Genomic DNA, 20959 nt, shown 5'->3' with positions numbered 1-20959 from the left:
GCGGGAATCCCAAGGGCTAGTGGTGTAGTACAGATGCTTGGGAAAACTGCCAGCTGGCCTTTTCTGTGCAATCGTGTGCACATGGTGCTTTGGAATTTCCCAGTGAACTTTGTTTTACTTTGTATGATTGTTCCTGCCAGACAGGTACTGTTTTTTTTCCTAATTTTTTTAAATTATAAAAAGTGGAAAGAATGGGGGCACCTAGGTGGTACAGTTGGTTGAGCATCCAACTCTTGATTTCAGCTCAGGATATGATCTCAGAGTAGGGGGATCAAGCCCTGAGTCAAGCTCTGCACTCAGTGCAGAGTCCACTTGAGATTCTCTCTCCCTCTCCCTGTCGTGCTCGCTTGCTCTCTGAAATTAGTAAATCTTAAAAAAAAAAAAAAAAAAGGTAGAAAAAATGATACAGTGAACTTTCTGAATCTACACCCACCTTCACAGCTTTAGCAACACCTGGCCATTCTTGGGTCTGGTGTGTTCCCTACCACTCTACCCCATCCCAGGTTGCTCTGAAGCAGATCCCTGATGTTAGGTTACAGTGGTGTTTTTACAGGGGTTGGGGGTGACTCCACTTCTGTGATTGGTGGCCTCCTGTCTAGAAGCAGTTGTGTGCCATGCTGGTTCCTGCCCTCTCAGCTCTTGCAGGAAGGGCCACAGCAAGGTGCTGTGTGTGTCCTCACCACAGATTTGCATATGGTTCTGGAATAGCCAGGCAAGCCCATGTGCTTTTCTCTCCTTAAATCCTCTCCCAGCCCAAGGTTGGCCACAGGGCTCAAGAGCTCCAGCCTGAAGCTCTAGAGCTGTAGGAAGCAGAGAGGGGCAGGGCCTGCTGGCCTCCCACTCTGCCATCCTTCCCAGGCTGGCTCTGTCCTCTGCCCAGGCCACAAGGACACTAGACCACAGGAAAGGCTCTTTGGGTTAAGGCTTCAATGAAGAGGGGGGAAAAATAATTAAGGTCCTCAAAAACTGCAGAGTTGTGTTTTACAGTCTTTGAACGTATTTCTCTCAGTCTTATTCTTCATCTGGAGCCTTATGATCCCTGCGGTTTGCAGGGGAGGACCAGGGCCCAGAGGTGTGTGTCTGGTTCTCACACACAGTGACTGTGGAGGCAGGACTCCTGCCTGGAGCTGCCCCCACAGCCCCGCTGCGCCCCACTCTGTATCTGAGACTGTGAGATCAGTACCCCTGGGGGTGAAGTAACAAGTGGCCAGCAGTTGGCCTGCTGTTTTTCCCTCTCACTTCCTGAGGACAAGGTACTGTCCTGAGGGCATTATCTTTTGGAAAGAATCATGTAGCATCCTGGAAAGGATTAGACCCCAGGACCAGGTTCCTGTCCCCACCCCACACTCTTCATCTCTCTCTCTCTCTCTCTGCCTCAGGGTCGATTAAGCAAGAGGCTTGACTTCCACTCCCTTGGAAGGTTTTGCATGGAGCAGGGGAAGCAGACATGAAAATCTCTAGTCTTAAAATGCTTTATTGAGGTGTTTCAGTTGAAAGGAAACATCTTGTTTCTCCAGCTCTGGCTTTTCTGACCTAGAAGCTCCTTTTGGGCTCCCCCCACTTCCCATGAAGCAATTGTGTTTCTGCTTAGCCAGCTCAGCCAAGTCCAGTCCTGGGGCAGGGAAGGATTTAGGGCAACAGAGGGCCACCACTTAGCCACTCTGCTCTGCTCCTCCAGAAACATGATGCATTTTGTCCACAGCAGACGTTTCCACTGAAGAGCACGAAGATGTCTGTAGCCTCATCTCTTTCAGGTAAACTGAGGCCTGAAGAATGGAGCACCAGGGCTCCCCCCTAACTCTGCTAAAATTATGTGTAATGCTCATAGGAGGCAGGATGGTCGAGAATCTCTAGTTGGAGATGTAGATTATTAAATATGGCTCCACCTATATAAATTAACTGTACAAGTTTACGGATCAAGGAAAAGATCTCAGCAGTTGACGTTAGTAAGCAATTTGGAATCAGAATCCAGAGCAAAAAGGCACAGGAATACCAGCGACGCACAATGTTTTCAGACATGGGGTTGGGGATGCAGCCTGACATCGGGTCATAGCAGGAGCCACGTTGCCCTCAGCCTTGGGTTCCCGCAGAAGCCAGGCCAGGGGCTGGTTCCATGTGTAATGGTCCTTTCCCTGGCCAGTCTCCCCCAGCCTGGTGGACGGTCCTCCGGACATCTCCTGCATCTCCCAGGAGTAACTGGGGGGATGTAGAGGTTGGGCAGCTTGACAGAAGCGACCCTGGAGGAGGCAGTAAATAGCCTGGTGTTCCCTCGGCTCCTTGATGAAGATGAAAAGGTTTGTTAAAAGGGAAAGGGTTGCTTGGACTAGCACTTTCTTCCTTGGCACTGGGGTGGCTGGGCCAGCGTCAGAGGGTGGGGATGGTCAGCATTCAGCCTCCTTCCTGCAGCTGGGCTGGGAAGGCCGCCGCCATCTCTCTGAAATCCCTGTGCTCATTGATCCTGGCCAAGGCTGGGGTTCATCAGGACAGGAATGCCCTCTGCAGAACGGCAGGTGGCCTTCCGTGGCGCAAGTCTGGTGACCGACACCTTCCGGGCGCATCTTCTCCCTTCCCACCCAGAAGGGACCTGCTCAGCATCAGCTGTAACTCAGCCCAGCTTCCGCCTTGCCTGGCAGCCCTTCCACTTTTCTGAACCCAGGAATCAGGCCACTCCGGCCCCCAGCAGGGCCACCGCTGACACTGGCCTGTGCAGTTCAAATCCCTGAGCCTGACAGGAGCCAGGATGCGAAGGTTCCATCTAGCCACGGCTGAACCCAAGCTTGAGCCCACTGCATGGTTTCTGTCTCCAGATTGTCCAGCTGAAAAGCCTGTATAACCCCTCTAGCCCCTGCCCCATGTCTCTGCTCCATTCCAATGTGGGACTTCTGGAATGTTCTCCGCTCCCTGTCTTGAGACTCCTATATTCTGAATGCGAGCAAGCTTTCTCCCCACCAGTGCCCACCAGTGCTCGGTACATCTCCGCCTGCCTCGTGCCTACTCCCGCCCTCCTGAAGTGCTTTCCTCAGGCCCAGGACACTGCCCTTCACAGCTTCGTCCCCCAGCCTCAGGCCTGCGGGTCCCCAGAGCTCAGTGCCAGCTCCTCTTTGCCTTGTTCCCCTGAGGATTGACGGTTGTCGCTTTCAATGAGGACACCCACCTGTCTCCAGCCTGGCCTCTCCCTCGGTCCAGGCTCAGCTGTCTACCCGGCCACGAGACCTGCTCTGCCCACAGCCACTCACACCTCCGCTGGGGACAGTGACATTCTCTCGTTGCTCAGCCTAAAACCTCCAGCCCTCGGCTCCTCTCTACCTGCCCCCCCCCCCCCGCGCTGTGCATCAGTGAGTCAGTCCTGCGGGCTCAACCTTCAAAGCCCACTCCCGTTGTGGACATGACGGTTAAACACAGAACATTCCATCCCGAACACCAGAATACACATTCTTTCCAAGTGCACACGGAACATCCCTCTGAACAGACCACATGGTAGGCCACCAAACAGGCCTCAATAAACGTAAGAAGACTGAAGTCATACCCCATACATCTTTTCCGACCACAAGGGTACAAAGCTAGAAATCACAAGAAAAACGGAAAAACACAAACACGGCAAGGCTAAACAACATGATACTAAAACAACCAAAGGGTCAGTGAAGCCATCAAAGAAAAAAAAAATTTAAATACATGGAAATGGGGCGCCTGGCTGGCTCAGTCGGAGTACATGACTCTTGATCTCGGGGTCATGAATTTCAAGCCCCAGGTTGGGTGTAGAGATGACTTAAATGAACTTAGAAAAAAAAATCTAAAATTCATGTTTGTCTGCAGCCCAGGCCAAGAAGTCACCTTTCACCTGGATGCTCACTGGTCTCTGTGTCCCCTGCTGCCCCCTGAATTCATCTCCCTCCTTGGCAGCCAGAGGTCCTGTTCCTGCGCCCTCTCTCCCGTCTCAGAAAACCCAGGTGTGGCCACGTGGCTGCGCCCCCCCACCCAGAGCTGCGCCCTGCCCCTGTCAGACCCTTGTCAGACCCTCTGGGCGTGTGCTCTGCTGCCCAGCAGGGCGGGAAGGGAGCAACCACGGCTGCCCTGGCCACCCCATCCTCGAGGAACCCGGCCTCCTCTCTGAGGGTTTGTCTCCACAGGGCTTGTTACCTCCTAACATGCCGCCTGTCCTTCCGGTCGTCTCAGCCCACAGCCATGCCATCTGTGTCATCTCTCCCACCAGAGTGGAGTCCCAAACGTTCGGGGATCCAAATGGATTTTTTTCTTAAGATTTTAAAGTAATCTGTACACCCAGTGTGGGGCTCGAACTCACAACCCTGAGATCAAGAGTCACAGGCTCTGCCGATTGAGCCAGCTGGGCACCCATGGGTGGATTTTGTTTATTGCTGGGTCCCCAGTAAACACCCTGGGCAGGTGCCTGCTAGATGTCGGGGGAGTGCATGAGCAGTGGGCTGGGCACCTGGGCTCACGCTGCAGCGGCCTCTCCTGCTGTGGGGGCTCTCCCAGCCCAGGAGCCACCTGCCTGCCCTGATAGGGGCTTCAGGTGGCCTTCAAGGGCCCTCTGGGGTCAGTCCTGTCTCCCACGCAGTGGCACAGCCTGGGCTCCAGTGGCTGACTCCGAGTGGGACCCAGGGCAGGTGGCTGAGTGCTCTGCGTTTGCGGAGCTGCGAGCCAGTGTGCATGAGCATCAGTCCCACGCTCGCTGGCATGGGGTGGGGGTGGGGGGTTGCTTCACACGGTTCAGCCATGACTGTCATGAGCACCATCCTCTGTCTCCCCGTCTCACCCCTGTCCCATGTCCTTCACGTACTGAGCCCCATTTGCTCCACTTGGCAAGTGAGGCATAGTCCTGGAAGGTTAAATCACTCGCTCGAGGTTGCAGAGAGCCACCCGGAGCCCACCCGTTCTCCCCACAACTCACCAGCCTCCCCAGCCCGACACCCCCCTATAGCGGTCTGAGACCCGGGTGTCTGCCGTGGGGGGTGGGTAGGCACCCATTTCAGCACCCATAGGTGCTGCCCCTGGACCCTGTTGGGGCCCCCGCATGGCTTCTGCAGCCCTGTTCTTCCCTTGGGATAGGGCCCCTCGGGCCTGTGAGGTCCACCCCCTGGGAGACAAGCAGCTGTACCTTCCTCCCAGATCCTCCCTAGGCTTCTCTGGCTGCCACACTCTCATTCACGTAATCAGGGTCCTCGTTGTCCTCGTCCGGGCTTCCTGCCAGGGACAGAGGCGCTTCCCTCGGGACTTGCTCTGCGGACCAGCGGGCAGATGAGCAGATGTGGTCAGTCGGTTCTTGCAGACATACTCACGCCTGTTCCCCAGCCAGAGGCTCGGCCCGGGCCCCAAGACGCCACAAAACAGCCAGCAGGAAGTGCTACACAGAATGGGGTGCCGCTCCCGGCCCTGAGGTTAGCCAGAGATTTGCCCACGGGGGTGGCTGAGGTGTCCGGTCCTCACTTGGCACGAGGCTGCCGAGGCCACTGATGGGCCAGAGACTTCACTGTGAAGTCAGCTGCAAGGGCTGCAGGGGAGGCCACCCCGCCTGGCACCCCCAGGCCAGCCCCCCAACTCTCCCCCCTTCCCCGCCCCCAACTTGCCAGGCCCGGCTGCTGAAGCTGACCGGCCACGTACCCACGACCCTCCTGGACTCCCGCCACTGCCGGATGGATGCCGAGTTCTGGTAATCCTCGGATCCCTCGTCGCCTGCAGGGAGACACCAGGACAGGAGCTGGCACAGGTGGCGCCGCCACGGCCAGTCCTCAGGCCAGCAAGGCGCCCGGGCTCGGCCCCTCAGGGAAGAAGGGATCCCCTCAGAAAGCTCGGGCCCCCTCGGCCTCCTCCAGGCACTAGAGCGACGCTTTATCCAAAGGCTCTGGAGCTCACGGTGAACCTTCAGGCTTCCGGGCAGGTGGTGCCTTTGAGCCGTGAGAGCTTTGGACTCGGGGTGTAGGCGGGCCTGCCTCCCTGCTCGGCTCCCGGGGCGGCCTCACCTGACTCGGGGTCCTTCTGCTTGCAGATGAGCACGTTCTCATACGAGTTGGCATCGTCATCGTCATCTGCCAGGCAGAGGGGTGAGGGTTGCTCGTGGGCCCTGCCCGGTGGCCCAGCTCTCCCTCCCTCCCTCCCTCTGTCCTGCCTTCCCCTCAGTAGGAGATCTGTCCTGCCAAGCCCCAGCCCTCTGGGTTCCCCACGGGGCCTTCCAAACATTCTCCTGGACAAGATTCTTAGCAGATGCTGGCCTGGCTCCAGTGGCCTCCACCCTGGCCTCCTTCATTGTTTTCCAAGGTCACCCCACATGCACTGGGGAGCAGAGATTAGGGGACGGGGTTGCACAGGCAGTTGGATAGTTGGAGGGAGAGAGGCCTCTTCTTATTGGCCAACTAGGGCCAGTGAGAGCCGCTGGAGGCAGAGGAGAGCCGGGAACCAGGCCCCGGCTGCTCTGAAAGCAGCACCTTTGGGCAGGGAAGGGGGAACCGAGGCTGGATGGGCCTATGGGAGCCCGGCACCCCATATCGCCCCTGCGAGCCAAGCTCTAACCACTGCCCCACTCAGCGTCCGTCTGTGTCAAAGGGGCTCCAAGAGATGAGGGCCCTTCCCCTACTCAGGAGGGGCAGGGGGAAGAAGAGGACCCCCCCACTTCCTGCCCACCATGTGCCCAGCCCCCAGCTCAGTGTAGCCCAGGCGGGAGCCAGGGTGCAGGAGCAGACCTGAGCACCTGTCAGCAGGCCCTGCCCACCCTCAGTCCTCAGTTTCTTCTTCTGTAAAGCAAAGGTTTTAAGGGCCTAAGAAAGATCCCAGCCTCCTCAGCACCCACAGGGCTCAGCGTCTGTCAGCAAGGCTGCCGGGCCCAGGGCCTTCCTCTGAGGTCCCACATGTTCTCAGCAGTTGCTGCCCAGCCCTGACGGGGGCCTGCGTGACGAGGGGCTCAGCCTCCCCCGCTGCCCCTGGCCCCAGCTCCCCTCTGTGGCCCACCTCCCTCTCCCCTCCCTGGCCCCCACACCCCTTCCCTGCTCTGCTCCTGGGCTCCTACCCCCCTGCCAGCCTCCGCAGTTTCCCCAGCTCCCCCAGCCAACCAAACTAGGCCCAGCCAGCCTCCTCCTCCGCAGCCTCCCAACTGCCTCTGGCCTGGGGAGCATAGCTTAGGAAGCTCACCACCTCCTCCCTCTTCCCCTCCTCCTCTTCCTCCTCACCTGCCCTGGGCTTCTGGAACTGCCCCCAATTGTAGTAGTCTGTGGTGATGGGGTCTCTGGCAAGAAAGCACAGACACAGAGCACTGGCTGGACAGGCGTGTGGTTGGGGTGGGGGTATTGTGGGGGGGGGGCAGGGATGAGAGGGCTGCTCCGGCCATCACCCTCCAGGTTCTTTCCTGGTCCCTCTGCCCCTCTTCCCTGGGCCTTGGTTCACCCATCTGTGAGATGAAGAGACATCCTCGAGGCCCTTATCTCTGGGTGATGCAGGATGAGTCCCCCAGACAACCCCTCCTCAGAGCAGGGCCACATCGTCCCTGTCCCCACAAAGCCATGGTCACCTGAGGGGAAGTGATGCTACTGAGCACCTGCTTGGGCCCGTGGTTCTAGGGCAGGAAGCCTTCATGAAGGGGGAAGCCCGGCGGGGAGGGTGGGGGGAGGAGGTGGCCGCCCACAGAAGGCCACTTACATGTAGGCTGAGTCCGATCCGTGTCTGCTTCCTGCAGGAGGAGGCGAGAATTAGGCCTGAGCGCTGGGCTGTGGGCCCCACCGCAGCTCCCACCTCCCGGGATCCCACCCACCTTTCCTGAAGTTCTGGTACCTGGAAGACTCAGAATCTGGAAGAGAGGCCCGCTTGTTGCTTCCTCCCTCCCCTGCCCTCCTTCCAGCCCCAGGGAAGGGCCTTCCAGGTCCCCGGTTTCCTACCTTCCCACTTCCCACCTGCTCTCCATCCCTTCCCCTGCTAGGCCCTGCCAGGGCCTCTGGCCCAGCTCCCGCAGCACCCCCAGGCCTCCCCTGCACAGGGGAGTTCCTGTGCCATGGGGTGTTCCCCTGTCTTGGCACCCCACCCCCGTGTCTGAGGGCCACTCACCCTCCAGGCTGGGGGAGAACCGCAGCAGCTTGTCCTTCCTGCAGGAGAGGGGGATGGGAGGGGCCAAGCAAGGCCCGGTGGTGAAGAGGCTTTGGGGTTTCCGAACCACAGCCCGGTGGCCCCCTCGTGGGGCCCTCACAATCCAGCTCTGGGGCTCTGAGGTCCAAGGTGGCAGCAAGGTCTTGGCCTGAGCCTGGCCAGGGGGGGACCCCGGGGCCTTCCTTCCCAACGCCTCCCATGGGGCTGCAACCCCTCTAGGCCTGGGATGGGGGCTTATTCCTACCTTGTTGGCGCCACATGAGGGTCTTTGTCCACCAGGGGTCCTGGCCAGGCCTGCCTGACCACTGCAAAGGACAAGGGGCATTGGCTGGGCCCCAGCCAGCCTGCCAGCACAGTCCCTCACTCACCCAGATCAGGCCTGGCCACAGTCTCAGAACAATGAGGACACACATGGACACCCCCAACCCAGAGCCCAGTCTCTGGACCCTTCCGTTCAGGGACTCACAAGAATAGGTCCGGGCCACCGCAAAGTTCTGTTGGTTCTCTTCCCTGGAAAAACATGGAGCTGTGCTGAGCCAGGGCCTGGCTTTCCACAGCTCATGAGACAGAGAGATGGAGAGACAGACAGACAGGGACGAGGAACAGAGGGGAGAGGGGCCCGACCAGGGCGAGGGTGAGCAGGAGCCGCCACCTCTGGGCCTCAGAGCCAGAGCTCCCTGATGCCCCCCATTCTCAGGACTGCTCCCAGCCCTGCCCACCGGGTAGCTGCCCTTCTCACATGGCCCTGGCTGGAACCGGCTGTCCCTATGGCCTCCCCAGGAACCCTGGAGATGGTCCTGAGGGTCTGTGCACAGGGCTGGGGAGGGGGATGGCCCTCAGATTCCGAGGTGAGGGTGGGGTGGCTCTTCAGAGCCTTCAACCAGAGGGTAACTTCAACCCCCCTGGAGATGTTCGAACACAGCCTTTCCTCCCAAGTAACCGGCGAGGTAACCTCAAGGCTTAGCAGACACAGCCAGGTGCCTAGCCATGCCTGCATCCCCTTCTTCCTCTGAAACGGATTTTTATTTAGGCCCGTCTAAAAGGCTGAATTTTCCAGCCCCCCTCATGCCTAAGCATGGCTGTGTGCTGAAGTCAGTGAAATGCAAGCCCAGATTGTTGGGATTTCCAGGAAAACTGCTTTTGAGGAGGCACTGCCAACACGAGTGTGCCCTTCTCATCCTTGCCTTTCATTCTTACTGCTGCGTGGAACACAGAGATGAGGGCTGGTGCTCTAGCTGTCATTTTGGACCATGAAGTTCCCTCAAGAATGGAAGCCCCCACTAAGGATGGTAGAGTGGATTTCAGCTACACATTAAAGCCCTTTGGGTTCCTCCTCTGGACTAGAAAGGAGACCCGGCCCAGCCTTCCAGGGGCTCCCAGGGGGCTGGGAGTCAGGGTGACCTGATTTGGGAAGGATGCCCTTAATCCACAGGCAGGACTGGACCCAAGTGAAGTGGGGAGAATCCAAGTCTTCCCTCCTGCCTCCTCCCACCCAGGCCATCTCCTTCCCACCATGAGGAGGTTTCACTTCTGGCTGAAACAGCCTATGTTTCTAACACCAGTCAGAGTCCTGGAGTGGGCCAAGAGAGGAGAGAAGAGGGAGAGATACTGAGGAGGCCTGCCTCGGGGCAGGGGCGTGGGGGGCACCAGGGGAGTCCAGTCCCCTCCTCCCCGGTAGAGGCTGTGGGCTGGTGACCCAGAGCACCAAGTGGCCAAAAACCCTGGAAGAGTCCAGCCCCAGCCCCAGGGGTGGGCATGGATGCGGACATTCTGTTTTCAAATTTCATTGTGGTTTTTCAGTTGCAAAAGGAAATGAGAAAGGGTGTGTGCGCGTCTGTACGTGAGTTCCTTCCCCCTAGGCATGTACACGGCCAGAGAAGCGCATGCATGAGCAAGAGTGTGGGCACATGTGGGTGTGAATGGGCATGCCAGCCTGTGTGCGTGTGTGCACGCAGGTTCAGAGGCCCCCAGGTGCACCGTCAGTCACCTTCCTGCTCAGCCCAAGGACCCCAGTGGCCGCTGGCCTCCTGCCTGGGGTTGTCCTTGGGCCTCATCATGGTCTGCAGTGACCAGCACGACTGACTGTCCCAGGGCTCCTACACAGAGCAGCTCGCCCCCCCCAACCCCAAAATGCCTGGATCCTGTGGCTCTGCCTGGGGTCAGTGACCAACCCCCCACCCCAGCCCTGTTTCCTCTCTACTCCTACCTCCCTGCTTCCTACTGTACATAAGTCCCTGCTTCCAGCTCGTCTGTGGCTCCCCTGGACCCTCAGGACAAAGGCCCTGGCCTCTCTCCACAGTCAAGGCTCTCCTCCCTCCTCATCCAGCTCATGCCTCTTAAGATACACCCCCACGAGCCACCTCATCCCCAGAAGAAAGTGAGCACCCCAGTCCAATGTTGGCAACTCCCTGCCCTGTTCTCTCTCTGGAATCTCCTTTTGCCTCCTTTCTCTCTTGACATCCTCTCCACCTCCTCCAACAGGCCTTCTCAATCCCCCAAGGACATGCCCACATCCTCCCTGAGCTCTGTCAGCATTTTCCAGGGGAGATTTGCACACAGCTCACTCTGCTTTGTGCCCAGTGTCTGTTCCCCACATTGCCCGGACGGCGGGACTCTCCGTCTTCCCCCAGCACCGGCACTGCGGGCTCCCCCGGGCTGGGGGTAGAGGCAGTGTCTCTGGAGATGCAGGTGGGCAGGCCCCAGAGTGGCGCCTCCTCATCCCCAAGCCCTCCGGCCAGGCCCGGGCAGCACAAGGACAGCCCCAGGTGTCCCTCCCTCCCTGGACCAATTAGGACCCACTAGAGCCCGGCGTGGAGGAGATGGCAGTGCAGGGGTGAGGGGAGGGGTGTGTGGACTCGCGAGGGGATGCCCACAGCCAGGCCACACGAAGTCACTAGGCCGGGGACCCCGAGGCACTCACAGGCTCCTCTGCTCGTAGATCTTCTCAGACTTCTTCACGGCTGAGAGAACAAGACTAGATTAGCAAGCGTCCCCAGCCAGGGTGTTAACCGAGATCCGAGGCCCCCCTCGTCCTTTCTCCCCTGTGCCCTGGGCAGGCCTCAGATGGGACGTGGGGGCTGGACTGCCAATCACTGTGGGCCACCTGTACTGACAGGGGCTTGCTCACCACCTATCAGGAGAGCAGAGCTTGCAGAAGGTGGATGCTGCAGGCAGCACAGCAAACTCCCTCCCTCGTTTTTCCAGAGCATTCCCCTGCCCCAGACTCACTGTTCCACCAAAAGCCAAGTCCCACAGTGAGCCAGACCCATCATCTTCACAGGCAGTTTAGGGGGTTCATCTCTGCCTCGTGAAACTTATCTGACTGCCCTTCGGGCTGCAGCCAGGTCTGGGGACTCTGCCCTCATCCTCTACTGCGCATCCCCCCTTTTTAAAAATTTTATTTATTTGAGGCGGGGGGAGGGAGAGAATGAGTGGTGGGGAGGGGCAGAGAAAGAGAGAAGCAGGCTCCACGTGGGGCTCAATCCCAGGACCCCAGGATCGTGACCTGAGCCGAAGGCAGACGCTTCACTGACTGAGCCCCCCCAGGACCCCTCTCCACCGCGCCTTTACCTGGGCGGGAGCAGCGCACGCACAGGCCTGCCACCGTCCCCAGCAGCAGCAGCAAGGCCACCCCGGGCCACAGCAGCTCACTCTCCACATTCATGTCCACTCCTGGCCACTCGTCCTGCAATGCTGCAACGTGGGGCATCCTGTGAGAGCCAGTTGAGTCCTCCAGCCCCACACTGTCGGGTTTCTGATGCCCCTGTCCCCTGACAGCCCCACAGCTGAGCCCAGGCCATGGAAGCACCATGGAACCAGGAACAGGTCAGGCTGCACCTGGCCCTGCTCCCCCATCTGACCCCGGCCTGCACTTGACAAGTGCTGGAAGGTTCTGGGGACCCACCAGACAGCACTCTGTGTCTCAAATGTGCCTTTGCTTAATCCACACCACCGCCCTTGCGGGGGAGAGGCTCCCCACGTTTCACAAATCTAGAAACAGGCTGGGGTTCCCAGCTGCAAAGTAGAAAGACAGGATTCAAACTCGGGCCTCCGGACCCTAACTCTGCCTCTACCAACTGTATCCTGTCACCGCCTGTAAACCCAGCTTTGCTCCCTGAGCTCAGTCCATGGCCCCTTCCACACAGGAGCCCTGGTGGCCCCCATGCATCCAAGCCCCTGCCCATGGCCCCCTGGGGGAGCTGGGAGTGGGATTTCTGTTCTTTAAACACAGAGGGGGTTCCCGAGGGCCTAAGGGGAAGACGGGTGCTCTGGGCAGAGAGACCTGGTGGGCTGCCCACAGCTGCTGGTGGTGGGATGTGCTGGGGGCAGCTCTGCAGGGTGAGGAGGCTCTGAACCCGCCTGGCACCAGGCCACTGCTGGTCGAGCCATGCTGTGATGGCCAGGCCGTGGCGAAGCCCCAGGCAGCCACACACCAGGGCCTGGTGGGTGTAAGTACAGCCCCCGTGAGAGGGCTCCCAAGGAGAATCACTGCAACTATAGAGACTCGGTCTCCTGGCAGTGGCCGGGGACACAGCTGAGGGCGACAGCGCCTTTCGAGGGGGTCCCCACCCCATGGCAGGCAGGTGGAGCCCACAGCCCCCAGAGCATCCACTCTGCATGTCTCTTTTTCCTGGTTCAGCCACCTGGAAGGAGGGCTTCCCCCCACTTTTCAGCGGGGGAAGGCTCGGCTGGGCTCGGGAGAAGCGGAGCTCTGTGCTGCTCAGCTCCTGTGTTGGGCTCCCCTGAGCACCTCCGCTGCTCCCGGCTGTCCCCTCACTTCTCCCAGCTTCCTGAATCCTCACGGCACAACTGGCAAGGCTGAGCAACACCGAGCCTCCATCGGGGCCCTCCTGGAGAAGCCACCTCGCCTTCCCCAAACACTGAGTCAGTAGGAACACGAGAATTCCCCAACCCTATGATGGGATGGTCCCATCACCCCAGGATGTCGTCCGTGGGCTGTCCCCTGCTCTCGGGGCCTGGGCACTGCCCTCCCCACTTGCACACCCTCTTCTTTCCGCCCACCTCAGCCTCTCTGCTGCACCTCTAGCCTCAGCCCAAGTGCACTTTAGGCTGAGTGGGGTGGGGAGCACCAGGTGGTGGAGGGAGGACTCCTGCCTGTGCCTTTGAGTCTGTTGGCCTCAGTCTTCTCATCTATACAGTGGGGATCAACCCAGTGCCTTAAAGAACTGCTGGCAGATGATAAGCAGCCTGGCTCACTGTCCGGGCTTCTTGAAGAGTAACCTGCTGCGGGTCAGATTTCTAGCTGCCTGGTTTGGAGAACTCCCTCGTGCCTCTGAGGCCTGCACTTGAGGCCCAGGAGCCGGCCCACTGACCTTTGCAGCTTCCTGGAAAAGTGGTCTTCCCCAGAGGATCCTGGCCACCAGGGAGCCCTCTTGCTTCCTGGGCCAAGCAGCACAGTCGGGGTGCCCCCAGCCTTGCTCTACCCCTATCCACCTGGCACTGAATGAGGGAGGGGAGGGGAGCACGAGAACACAGAGTGGGCCTCCACTGTTGAAGCCCTGCATTGCTGACCTCTGGTAGCCCCTTGGAAATGGGGAAATAATGACACTCATCCCCCAGTTTGTCATGAGGCCAAGCATCGAGATGATGCATGAAAGTGGGGGGGGGGGGGACACTGTTGGATGACTACTATGCCTTGCCATCATCTGGGTCCCTATGGAATGGGAAGTGGCAGTGGCAGCCTTTTTGGGGTCAGGAGGAGCAGTGGAGCAACCTTACCAGAGCCTGCCTGCTTGGTCCCCAGGGGCATGCAGATCTGCACCTCCCCCCACCTTGCCTCCACCCCGAGGCTGGAGGGCAGGGTCCCCAGGGAGGGCTGCGCTCTGCCCCAGCCCCTCAGTTGTCACAGACACACCAAGTGCCATGTGGGAGATGCCCGGGAGGAGAGGGGGGCCCAGAGAGGCAGGTACTTGATCTGAGTTCGCCCGGCTAGCCAGTCACAGAGCCAGGACCCTGTCTCAGGCTGGGCTGACCCCAAGGGCCCTCCCAGCTACCCCCCTGCCCCCCGCCTTACATCACGTTTTTAAGAACCTCTTTTTAAAAAGAGAGACCCATTTGTTGCACATGCCTGTGGCTGCCCCTGGACTGAGCAGATCTGCCCTCCGGCCTGGCTTTTCTATCTGGTTCACTACCTGGTTGGGCAAGCAGGGCAGGCGGTCAGAGGAGGGTTGGGGGTGGAGGCCGAGCCCCGGGGGGGAGGTGGGAGGGCCCCAAGGGGCAGGCAGGGCTGCGTGGGGTGGGGAAGGAGGAGGCCACAGGCCCAGCACTGCAGAGCCAAAATAGCACAAAGGGAAGTGCGCAGTTTTCAGATGAACAAAGTTTGCAGCGGCCAGGCCTGTGGGAAAGCCCTCAGGGCTGGGCTGGGCAAGCCTCAGTGTCCCTCCCGCCCAATTTCCCAGCCGTCCTCGGGCCTGCGTGGGGAAACTGAGGCCTCCCAGGGTCGCAGGGCGGGCTCCGGGGTGGGAGTGGAGTGGGAGGTCGGGTCGGGGCCCTGGGAAGGCCTTCGGCGCTGGGCTCTGCTCGGGCGCCGGTTTGCCCACGTCCTCCTGGCCTTCACCTGCGGCCCAGCAGGCTCCTTAGCGCTCAGGTGGCCGGGGCGGGGGCCGGCGGGGTCGGGGGCCGGCGGGGTCGGGGGAGGGCTGCGGCCGAGTGGCCTGCCGAGCCTCGAGCCTCGTCCGCCTCCCACAGCCTCCCACAGCCTCTTATGGTCCCATTTCACGGATGAAGAAACCAAGGCTCCGGGCCCGGCCCCTCACGGGTCTGAAAGGGGCGGTGGGACCACCCCGGGGGCTCGGGGCCTGTGTGGGGCAGGCCGGGGAGGGCCCCCGAGGCCGCAGGGTCGGTCGGTCGGGGCGCCGCCGCTCGGGGCGCCGGGGGTGGGGTGGGGTGGGGGGGTGGGGGGGTGGGGGTGGGCAGCCCAGCGCCGCACGACGGGAGCCAGGCGGCCGGCCCTGCCCACCCCGGCGCAGCTGTCCCGCGGGCCGGAGGGCCGCCCCGGGGGCTCACCTGAGGTCGCGGGCGCTCAGCGCGCGCCCCTCATCCCGGCGAGCCGACGGCGGGCGGACGGCGGCGGCAGCGCAGGGCGGCGGCTTCCTGGCCGCGCCTGATTCGCCCGCGGGCTGCGCCGAGCGGGCCGGGGCTGGCGGAGGAAGGGCCGGCGCCGCGGGGCCGCGGGGGGCGGGGCGGGGCTCCCGCGGGGCCGCCCCGGGGCGCACCCGGCAGGCCCGCGGCGGCGGCGAGGCGGAGGGGCGGGCCCGGGCCGCGGCCCCCGGGCGGACGCGCGCCTCGCGGCTCCACGGCGCGGGCCCAGGGCGGGCGGCAGGTGCGCGCCCGCAGGAGCAGGACGGGGCGGGGGGGGGGTCCGAGGGGCCCGCACCCGGCACCCCGCACCCGGCACCCGGCACCCCGCCCACAGCTGCTCTCCCGCCCGCACCGAGGCCACCCAACCCTGGGGGGCTCCCCGCGGCCGGAAGACCCCAGGGAAACCCACGGGCGCCAGCGTCGGTCGGCCTGGCGCTTCGGGACGCGGGCTCCCTGGAGCCGGGGCCGCTCGGGGCCCGACGACGGGGTTTCTTTGCGGGTCTGTCGGGGCCCCGCCGCCACGGGCGCCCGCGGCTGCCACCCGGTGGGCGAGGAGGGGACTGCGCCCGCCGCCCTCGGGCCGCCGCCGGGAGCTCCCCCAGCCCCGCGCGGGGTCAAGCTGGGCGCCTGCCTGACTCCCACACTCCACAGACACTCGGTGGTGTCTGTCCGGCACCACCACTCCCTTGTTCCACGCCGGGCCGTGCCGCATTCGGTTCCCATGGTAACTGGCCCCTTGGATGTCACTTTTCTTACACAGCTGGGAAGACTGGAGGCCCGTGGAAGCGATGCTGGACTTGAACCCAGACTCCAGTCTCCAGTCTTGTCTTCCCAGCACCCACAAGTGCAGGGGGGTCGGTGGGTGAGCGCCAGCACCCGTCCTCGTCAGGACCACCTGCCTGACCGCCCCCCCCCCATTCACACCACTGGGACCCACCAGCGTCGGTTTCCATGGATCCCTGGCCTTTGCACCTGCCCGGGGGTTTCCAGCTGGTAGAGAGGGGTGGGGGCTCCACCTGTCCAATGGGAAGTTGCTGTCCGACGCCTCACTTCTTTCTGGGGCCTTGGCAATGGCAGGAGTGACCTCAGACCGCTGGCAGTCTCCAGGACAGTCTGCAGTGGGGCCTAGGAGCCCTCAGACCCTCTCTGAGCCCATTTTCCATCTACAGCAACAGGGGCCAGTCAACCCAAAGTCGCTTTTTGTTATCTGACTGGCAATGGGATGCCATGCCCTTTCTAGGCAATTCTTAAAGTCCGCCAAGGTTCTGTCTTATTCATAAACCATTGAGTTGTGACCCAGAAAATAAGCTTTGAAAAACTAGACGGTTCACACCCAGTTGTATTGTAGTGCACTTAAGGTATACAAATATTTTATTCTAAAAAGTATTTTAAATAATTCAGCAGTTTGTGTATTATCCATTTTCATGACCATTTAGCCACTTCTAAGTGTGCGATTCAGTAGCATTACATTCACAATGTTGTACAACCATCACCATGATCTATCCCCAAAACTTTTTCATCACTCCTCAGACATTTGGCTTTTCAGTTCAGAGTACCTGCTGTGTGCGTGCACATTTGTAACCTAATCAAGATACCTATGTGGTGATGCAACAGCACCCAAAACTTAACCACAAGTGGAGAATCTTCTGAAGTCACGTATACCCTAAAGGCTGATGGGAAACTACGCATTTTCTTCAGAAAAATCACCTTGTGAAGTGTGTGCGACATTCTAGAAACCCCTGGAGCCTGCCTAGGTCGTCTGCCACCTCCAGGCCCCAAGTCTTAAGGTGCAAAGGAGCCTCCCATCCACCTCTCCTCCCCAGCAACTTCTGACATTTATTCTTCATTGTAATTCAGTACCCAAAGGAACCTAGAGTGTCCTCATTCTTCTCCCACTCTCCATCTCGGGACCTGCTCATGTTGTTTTGTCCTCTATGTGTATTTCCTGAGATTTTGATTACAGTGCCACGACTGCTAGGGAGGCTAAATGTCATTCTTCTCATTTTGTGTATATTTTGAGGGCATAATTAAAAAAAAAAATCTAGTGAGCACACTCTTAATTTCAAGAGTGTAATGCATGTGAGCAAGACCTCTACCCATTCCAAGGAATCTTGGTGCTATTTACAGCATCTCTGGGCTGCCTGAAAAGCTTCTCATTTCCCTCTCTCCCCATTCCCTTCAGAAAGATAAGCTTCTGGGCCGGAAATGATTTTATTAACATTTACCTTGCCTCCAAGAGGTACAGGAAAGGAGTCTCTGTAGTGCCCAAACTGAATAACAAGAGCCTGCCATTGTGAAATAGTGTGCTTTTATTTATATATTTGGTATTTTACACCTAGAGGGTGGTTACAGGGTGGGGGGAGAGATTAGTAGTAGGTTATAGTTTAGTACAGAGTCTTCATTATTTCAGTTCACCATCATGGCAAAAAAAACCCTGCAGGGATCCCTGGGTGGCGCAGCAGTTTAGCGCCTGCCTTTGGCCCAGGGCGCGATCCTGGAGACCTCGGATCGAATCCCACATCGGGCTCCCGGTGCATGGAGCCTGCTTCTCCCTCTGCCTGTGTCTCTGCCTCTCTCTCTCTCTCTCTCTCTCTGTGACTATCATAAATAAATAAATTTAAAAAAATTAAAAAAAAAAACCTGCAAAGCCTCTAAAATGGATTTATAAGCCTGTTAACTTTAGGTAAATATCAAACATCTCACCGTTGTTAGCGACTGGCCAAGAAAACACACGAGACAGAGCAAAGCTCTCACTAAAACGAAGGGCAGACGTGGCCAGGCCCAGGCCAGATGCTTCTGAGAAAGCACAAGGAGCCCTGCCCAAACCACCAGCCACGGAGCAGTCTCCCCGCAGCTCTGGGCTGTTTTGTGGCCCTGCACGCTGGGAAACCGGGCCTGGGGAGAGGGCAAGACAGCCACCTGGACTGCTGTCCGGTACTGAGGATCACTTACAAAGCCTGGGATCGGACACCCTGTTTGCCTCCCCTCCTGACTCCCCTGAAAGAGCACTGGTGAGAAGTCCACTGGGCAAGACATCCAGAAGTGGCTGGGCTGGGCTGCCTGCCCCATTCTCTGCAAGACCAAGAAGCCACATGTACCACACTGGGCTGTAGCAGGTGCAGTTATCACTCGAAGAATAAACCTTGCAGAGGCCAGCAGCCCCACATGACCCCAGCAGCTATAATCTGAGAAGAGGACGGAGGGAAACAAGAGTATTTAAAGTACTCCTGTGAAAAGAGCCAACTCTAAGGAATAATTTAAAGAAACAAATAGGGGGTCCCTGGCTGGAATGTGTGACTTTTGATCCCGGGGTCGTAGGGTCGTAAGTTCGAGCCCCACATTGGGCTGTTGGGCGTACAGTTCACTAAAAAACAAAACAAAACAAAACAAAAGAAACAAAACAAAACAAAAGAAACAAGCAGGCGTTAAGAATCCCCTAGGGCCACAGAGTGCCGGCTCACTGCATGCACTGCCAAGAAATGCCACTTGCAGCGAGTCTCAAGCAGGAGCTGCTTGACAGGCTTGCTGGTAACTGGCTCTTCTTGCTCTCAACTGAATTCTTGACAAGTAACCTCCCTTCAGCAAGAAAGTCAGGCTATTCCTCAGATTCTCAATCAAGAGAGTAGAAGCCAGACAATCCCAGCACCTACCTCCTCACCTCTTCCTTTCTGCCTCCTGCTAAGACCTCCCTAAAGGAACAGGACATTTCGATCAGGATGGGAAGCCCCGGCTTCTGGAAGTTGGCTGTGCAAACTTCTCCTCTCCTGAGACCTGGAGAAACAATCTGGCCCCCGACAAGATGGCCTCTGAGGCCAGAACATTCTTTGAAACCTGAGCTCCTTATTATGAAAAGGGCCTTAGGTGGCATTCCACTAAATCTGGTTCCTCTAAGACATAGACATGGCCAACAAGCACATGAGAAAATGCTCTGCATCACTGGTCATCAGGGAAATCCAAATCAAAACCACAACGAGATACCGCCTCACACCAGTGAGAACGGTGAACATTAACAAGACAGGAAACCACAAATGTTGGAGAGGATGTGGAGAAAGGGGAACCCTCCCGCACTGTTGGTGGGAATGTGAACTGGTACAGCTACTCTGGAAAACTGTGTGGAGTGCTTGCTTCGGCAGCACATATACTAAAAGAAACTGTGTGGAGGTTCCTCAAAGAATTAAAAATAGAGCTACCCTAATAACCCAGCAATTGCACTGCTGGGGATTTACCACAAAGATACAGATGCGGTGAAATGCCCGGGACACCTGCACCCCGATGTTTCTAGCAGCAATGTCCACAATAGCCAAACTGTGGAAGGAGCTTCGGTGCCCATCGAAAGATGAATGGATAAAGAAGATGTGGTTTATGTATACAATGGAATATTCCTCAGCCATTAGAAACGACAAATACCCACCATTTGCTTCAACGTGGATGGAACTGAAGGGTATTATGCGGAGTGAAATGAGTCAACCGGAGAAGGACAAACATTATATGGGCTCATTCATTTGGGGAATATAAAAATTAGTTAAAGGGTATAAAGGGAAAGGAGAGAAAATGAGTGAAAATATCAGTGAGGGTGACAAAACATGAGCGACACCTAACTCTGGGAAATGAACAAGGGGTAGTGGAAAGGGAGTTGGGCCGGGGGTGGGGTGACTGGGTGATGGGCAGAGGGGGGCACTTGGCAGGATGAGCACTGCCCTGGGTGTTATGCTAAATGTTGGCAAATTGAACTCCAATAAAAAAAAATTAAAAAAATAAATCTGGTTCCTTTTAAGGCAGTTCAAGAGCAGCAGGGACAGAAAATGCAGAGGAACCAGGCCAATGGTCTGTTTAAACCTATCTCCAGAACATTCATAGTGGGCTCAAACTTTTATGAAAATGAACCTATTTACTTAAGTGCTTATTTGGGCAAAGATGTGCCCTCCTCTCTTAATTCAGTTACTTATGGATGAGATGCAGGTATGAAGATACCTTCTATGAGATTTAGTATCGTACAAACACTATGGACCAAGGGAATAGGTGCCTGTCAAGAGGCACAGGGGGACAGAGAAGACAGGGTCCTGGGATCGAGTTCTGCGTCAGGTATCCCACAGGGAGCCTGCTTCTCCCTCTGCCTGTCTCTCATGAATAAATAAAGCAGGAAAACCTTGGTATCGTTTCTAACCATCACTGGCTCTTAAAATAACTTTTTTTAAAAAAGGATATCGTAGAAGGTGTTTCTGAAGACTTTTCTTAAAAAGACTTATTAAAAAAATAATAAATAAATAAATAAATAAATAGACTTATTTACTCATGAGAGAGAGAGAGAGAGACAGGCAGAGGACTAAACAGATTCCTCACAGGAGCCCGATATTGGACTCGATCCCAGATCCCAGGATCACAACCGGAGCCGAAGGCAGCCGCTGAACCACTGAGCCACCCAGGCATCCCTCTTAAAATAATTTCATGGGATCCCTGGGTGGCGCAGCGGTTTGGCGCCTGCCTTTGGCTCAGGGCGTGATCCTGGAGACCCGGGATCGAATCCCACATCGGGCTCCCGGTGCATGGAGCCTGCTTCTCCCTCTGCCTGTGTCTCTGCCTCTCTCTCTCCCTCTCTCTCTCTGTGACTATCATAAATAAATAAAATTTAAAACAAAAACAAATATAAAAAAAAAAATAATTTCATGACTCCTCTAAGTTGCAAAAGCAAGACACTTTTCTCACTGCAGGTGAAGGATGCTCTATGAAACTCACCCATCACCTCCCAACTTTAAAACTGTGCAATTCCACATGA

The 20959-nt window shown here is 57.9% G+C and overlaps 1 protein-coding gene across 4 annotated transcripts; it reads right to left on the bottom strand.

The window, feature by feature from the left end:
• Window positions 1–1456: 1456 nt before the first annotated feature.
• On the bottom strand, window positions 1457–15248 carry LAT2 (linker for activation of T cells family member 2). 4 transcript variants are annotated; one of them, XM_055340434.1, is made up of 13 exons: window positions 15112–15248; window positions 11656–11778; window positions 11006–11045; window positions 8552–8595; window positions 8330–8390; window positions 8047–8084; window positions 7757–7792; window positions 7645–7675; window positions 7179–7234; window positions 5979–6044; window positions 5620–5691; window positions 5117–5238; window positions 1457–2276 (listed from the first exon to the last, which is right to left on the bottom strand). In XM_055340434.1, the coding sequence occupies exons 2-12, from the start codon at window positions 11747–11749 to the stop codon at window positions 5135–5137; spliced, it is 642 nt and encodes a 213-aa protein (XP_055196409.1). In that variant the 5' UTR covers window positions 11750–11778; window positions 15112–15248; the 3' UTR covers window positions 1457–2276; window positions 5117–5134. The 4 variants fall into 4 exon arrangements, with proteins under 4 accessions (XP_055196409.1, XP_055196412.1, XP_055196411.1 ...); XM_055340436.1 differs by lacking the exon at window positions 1457–2276 and adding an exon at window positions 3289–3298; XM_055340435.1 differs by lacking the exon at window positions 1457–2276 and adding an exon at window positions 3316–4837.
• Between the last annotated feature and the right edge of the window lie 5711 nt (window positions 15249–20959).

The sequence above is a fragment of the Nyctereutes procyonoides genome, unplaced genomic scaffold (assembly GCF_905146905.1).
Source record: "Nyctereutes procyonoides isolate TBG_1078 unplaced genomic scaffold, NYPRO_anot_genome, whole genome shotgun sequence".
NCBI lineage: Eukaryota > Metazoa > Chordata > Mammalia > Carnivora > Canidae > Nyctereutes > Nyctereutes procyonoides.
This window is presented reverse-complemented; position numbering and strand designations above follow the sequence as displayed.

What these genes read in the sequence shown, in the direction of transcription:
- LAT2 (XM_055340434.1), bottom strand. Translation starts at nt 11,749, where the DNA reads ATGAATGTGGAGAGTGAGCTGCTGTGGCCCGGGGTGGCCTTGCTGCTG. An exon ending in CCTCATGTGGCGCCAACAAG is followed by an intron (nt 8,085 to 8,329) that starts GTAGGAATAAGC and finishes CCTCTCCTGCAG; the next exon opens with GAAGGACAAGCTGCTGCGGT. An exon ending in GCAGAAGGACCCCGAGTCAG is followed by an intron (nt 5,692 to 5,978) that starts GTGAGGCCGCCC and finishes GTCTCCCTGCAG; the next exon opens with GCGACGAGGGATCCGAGGAT.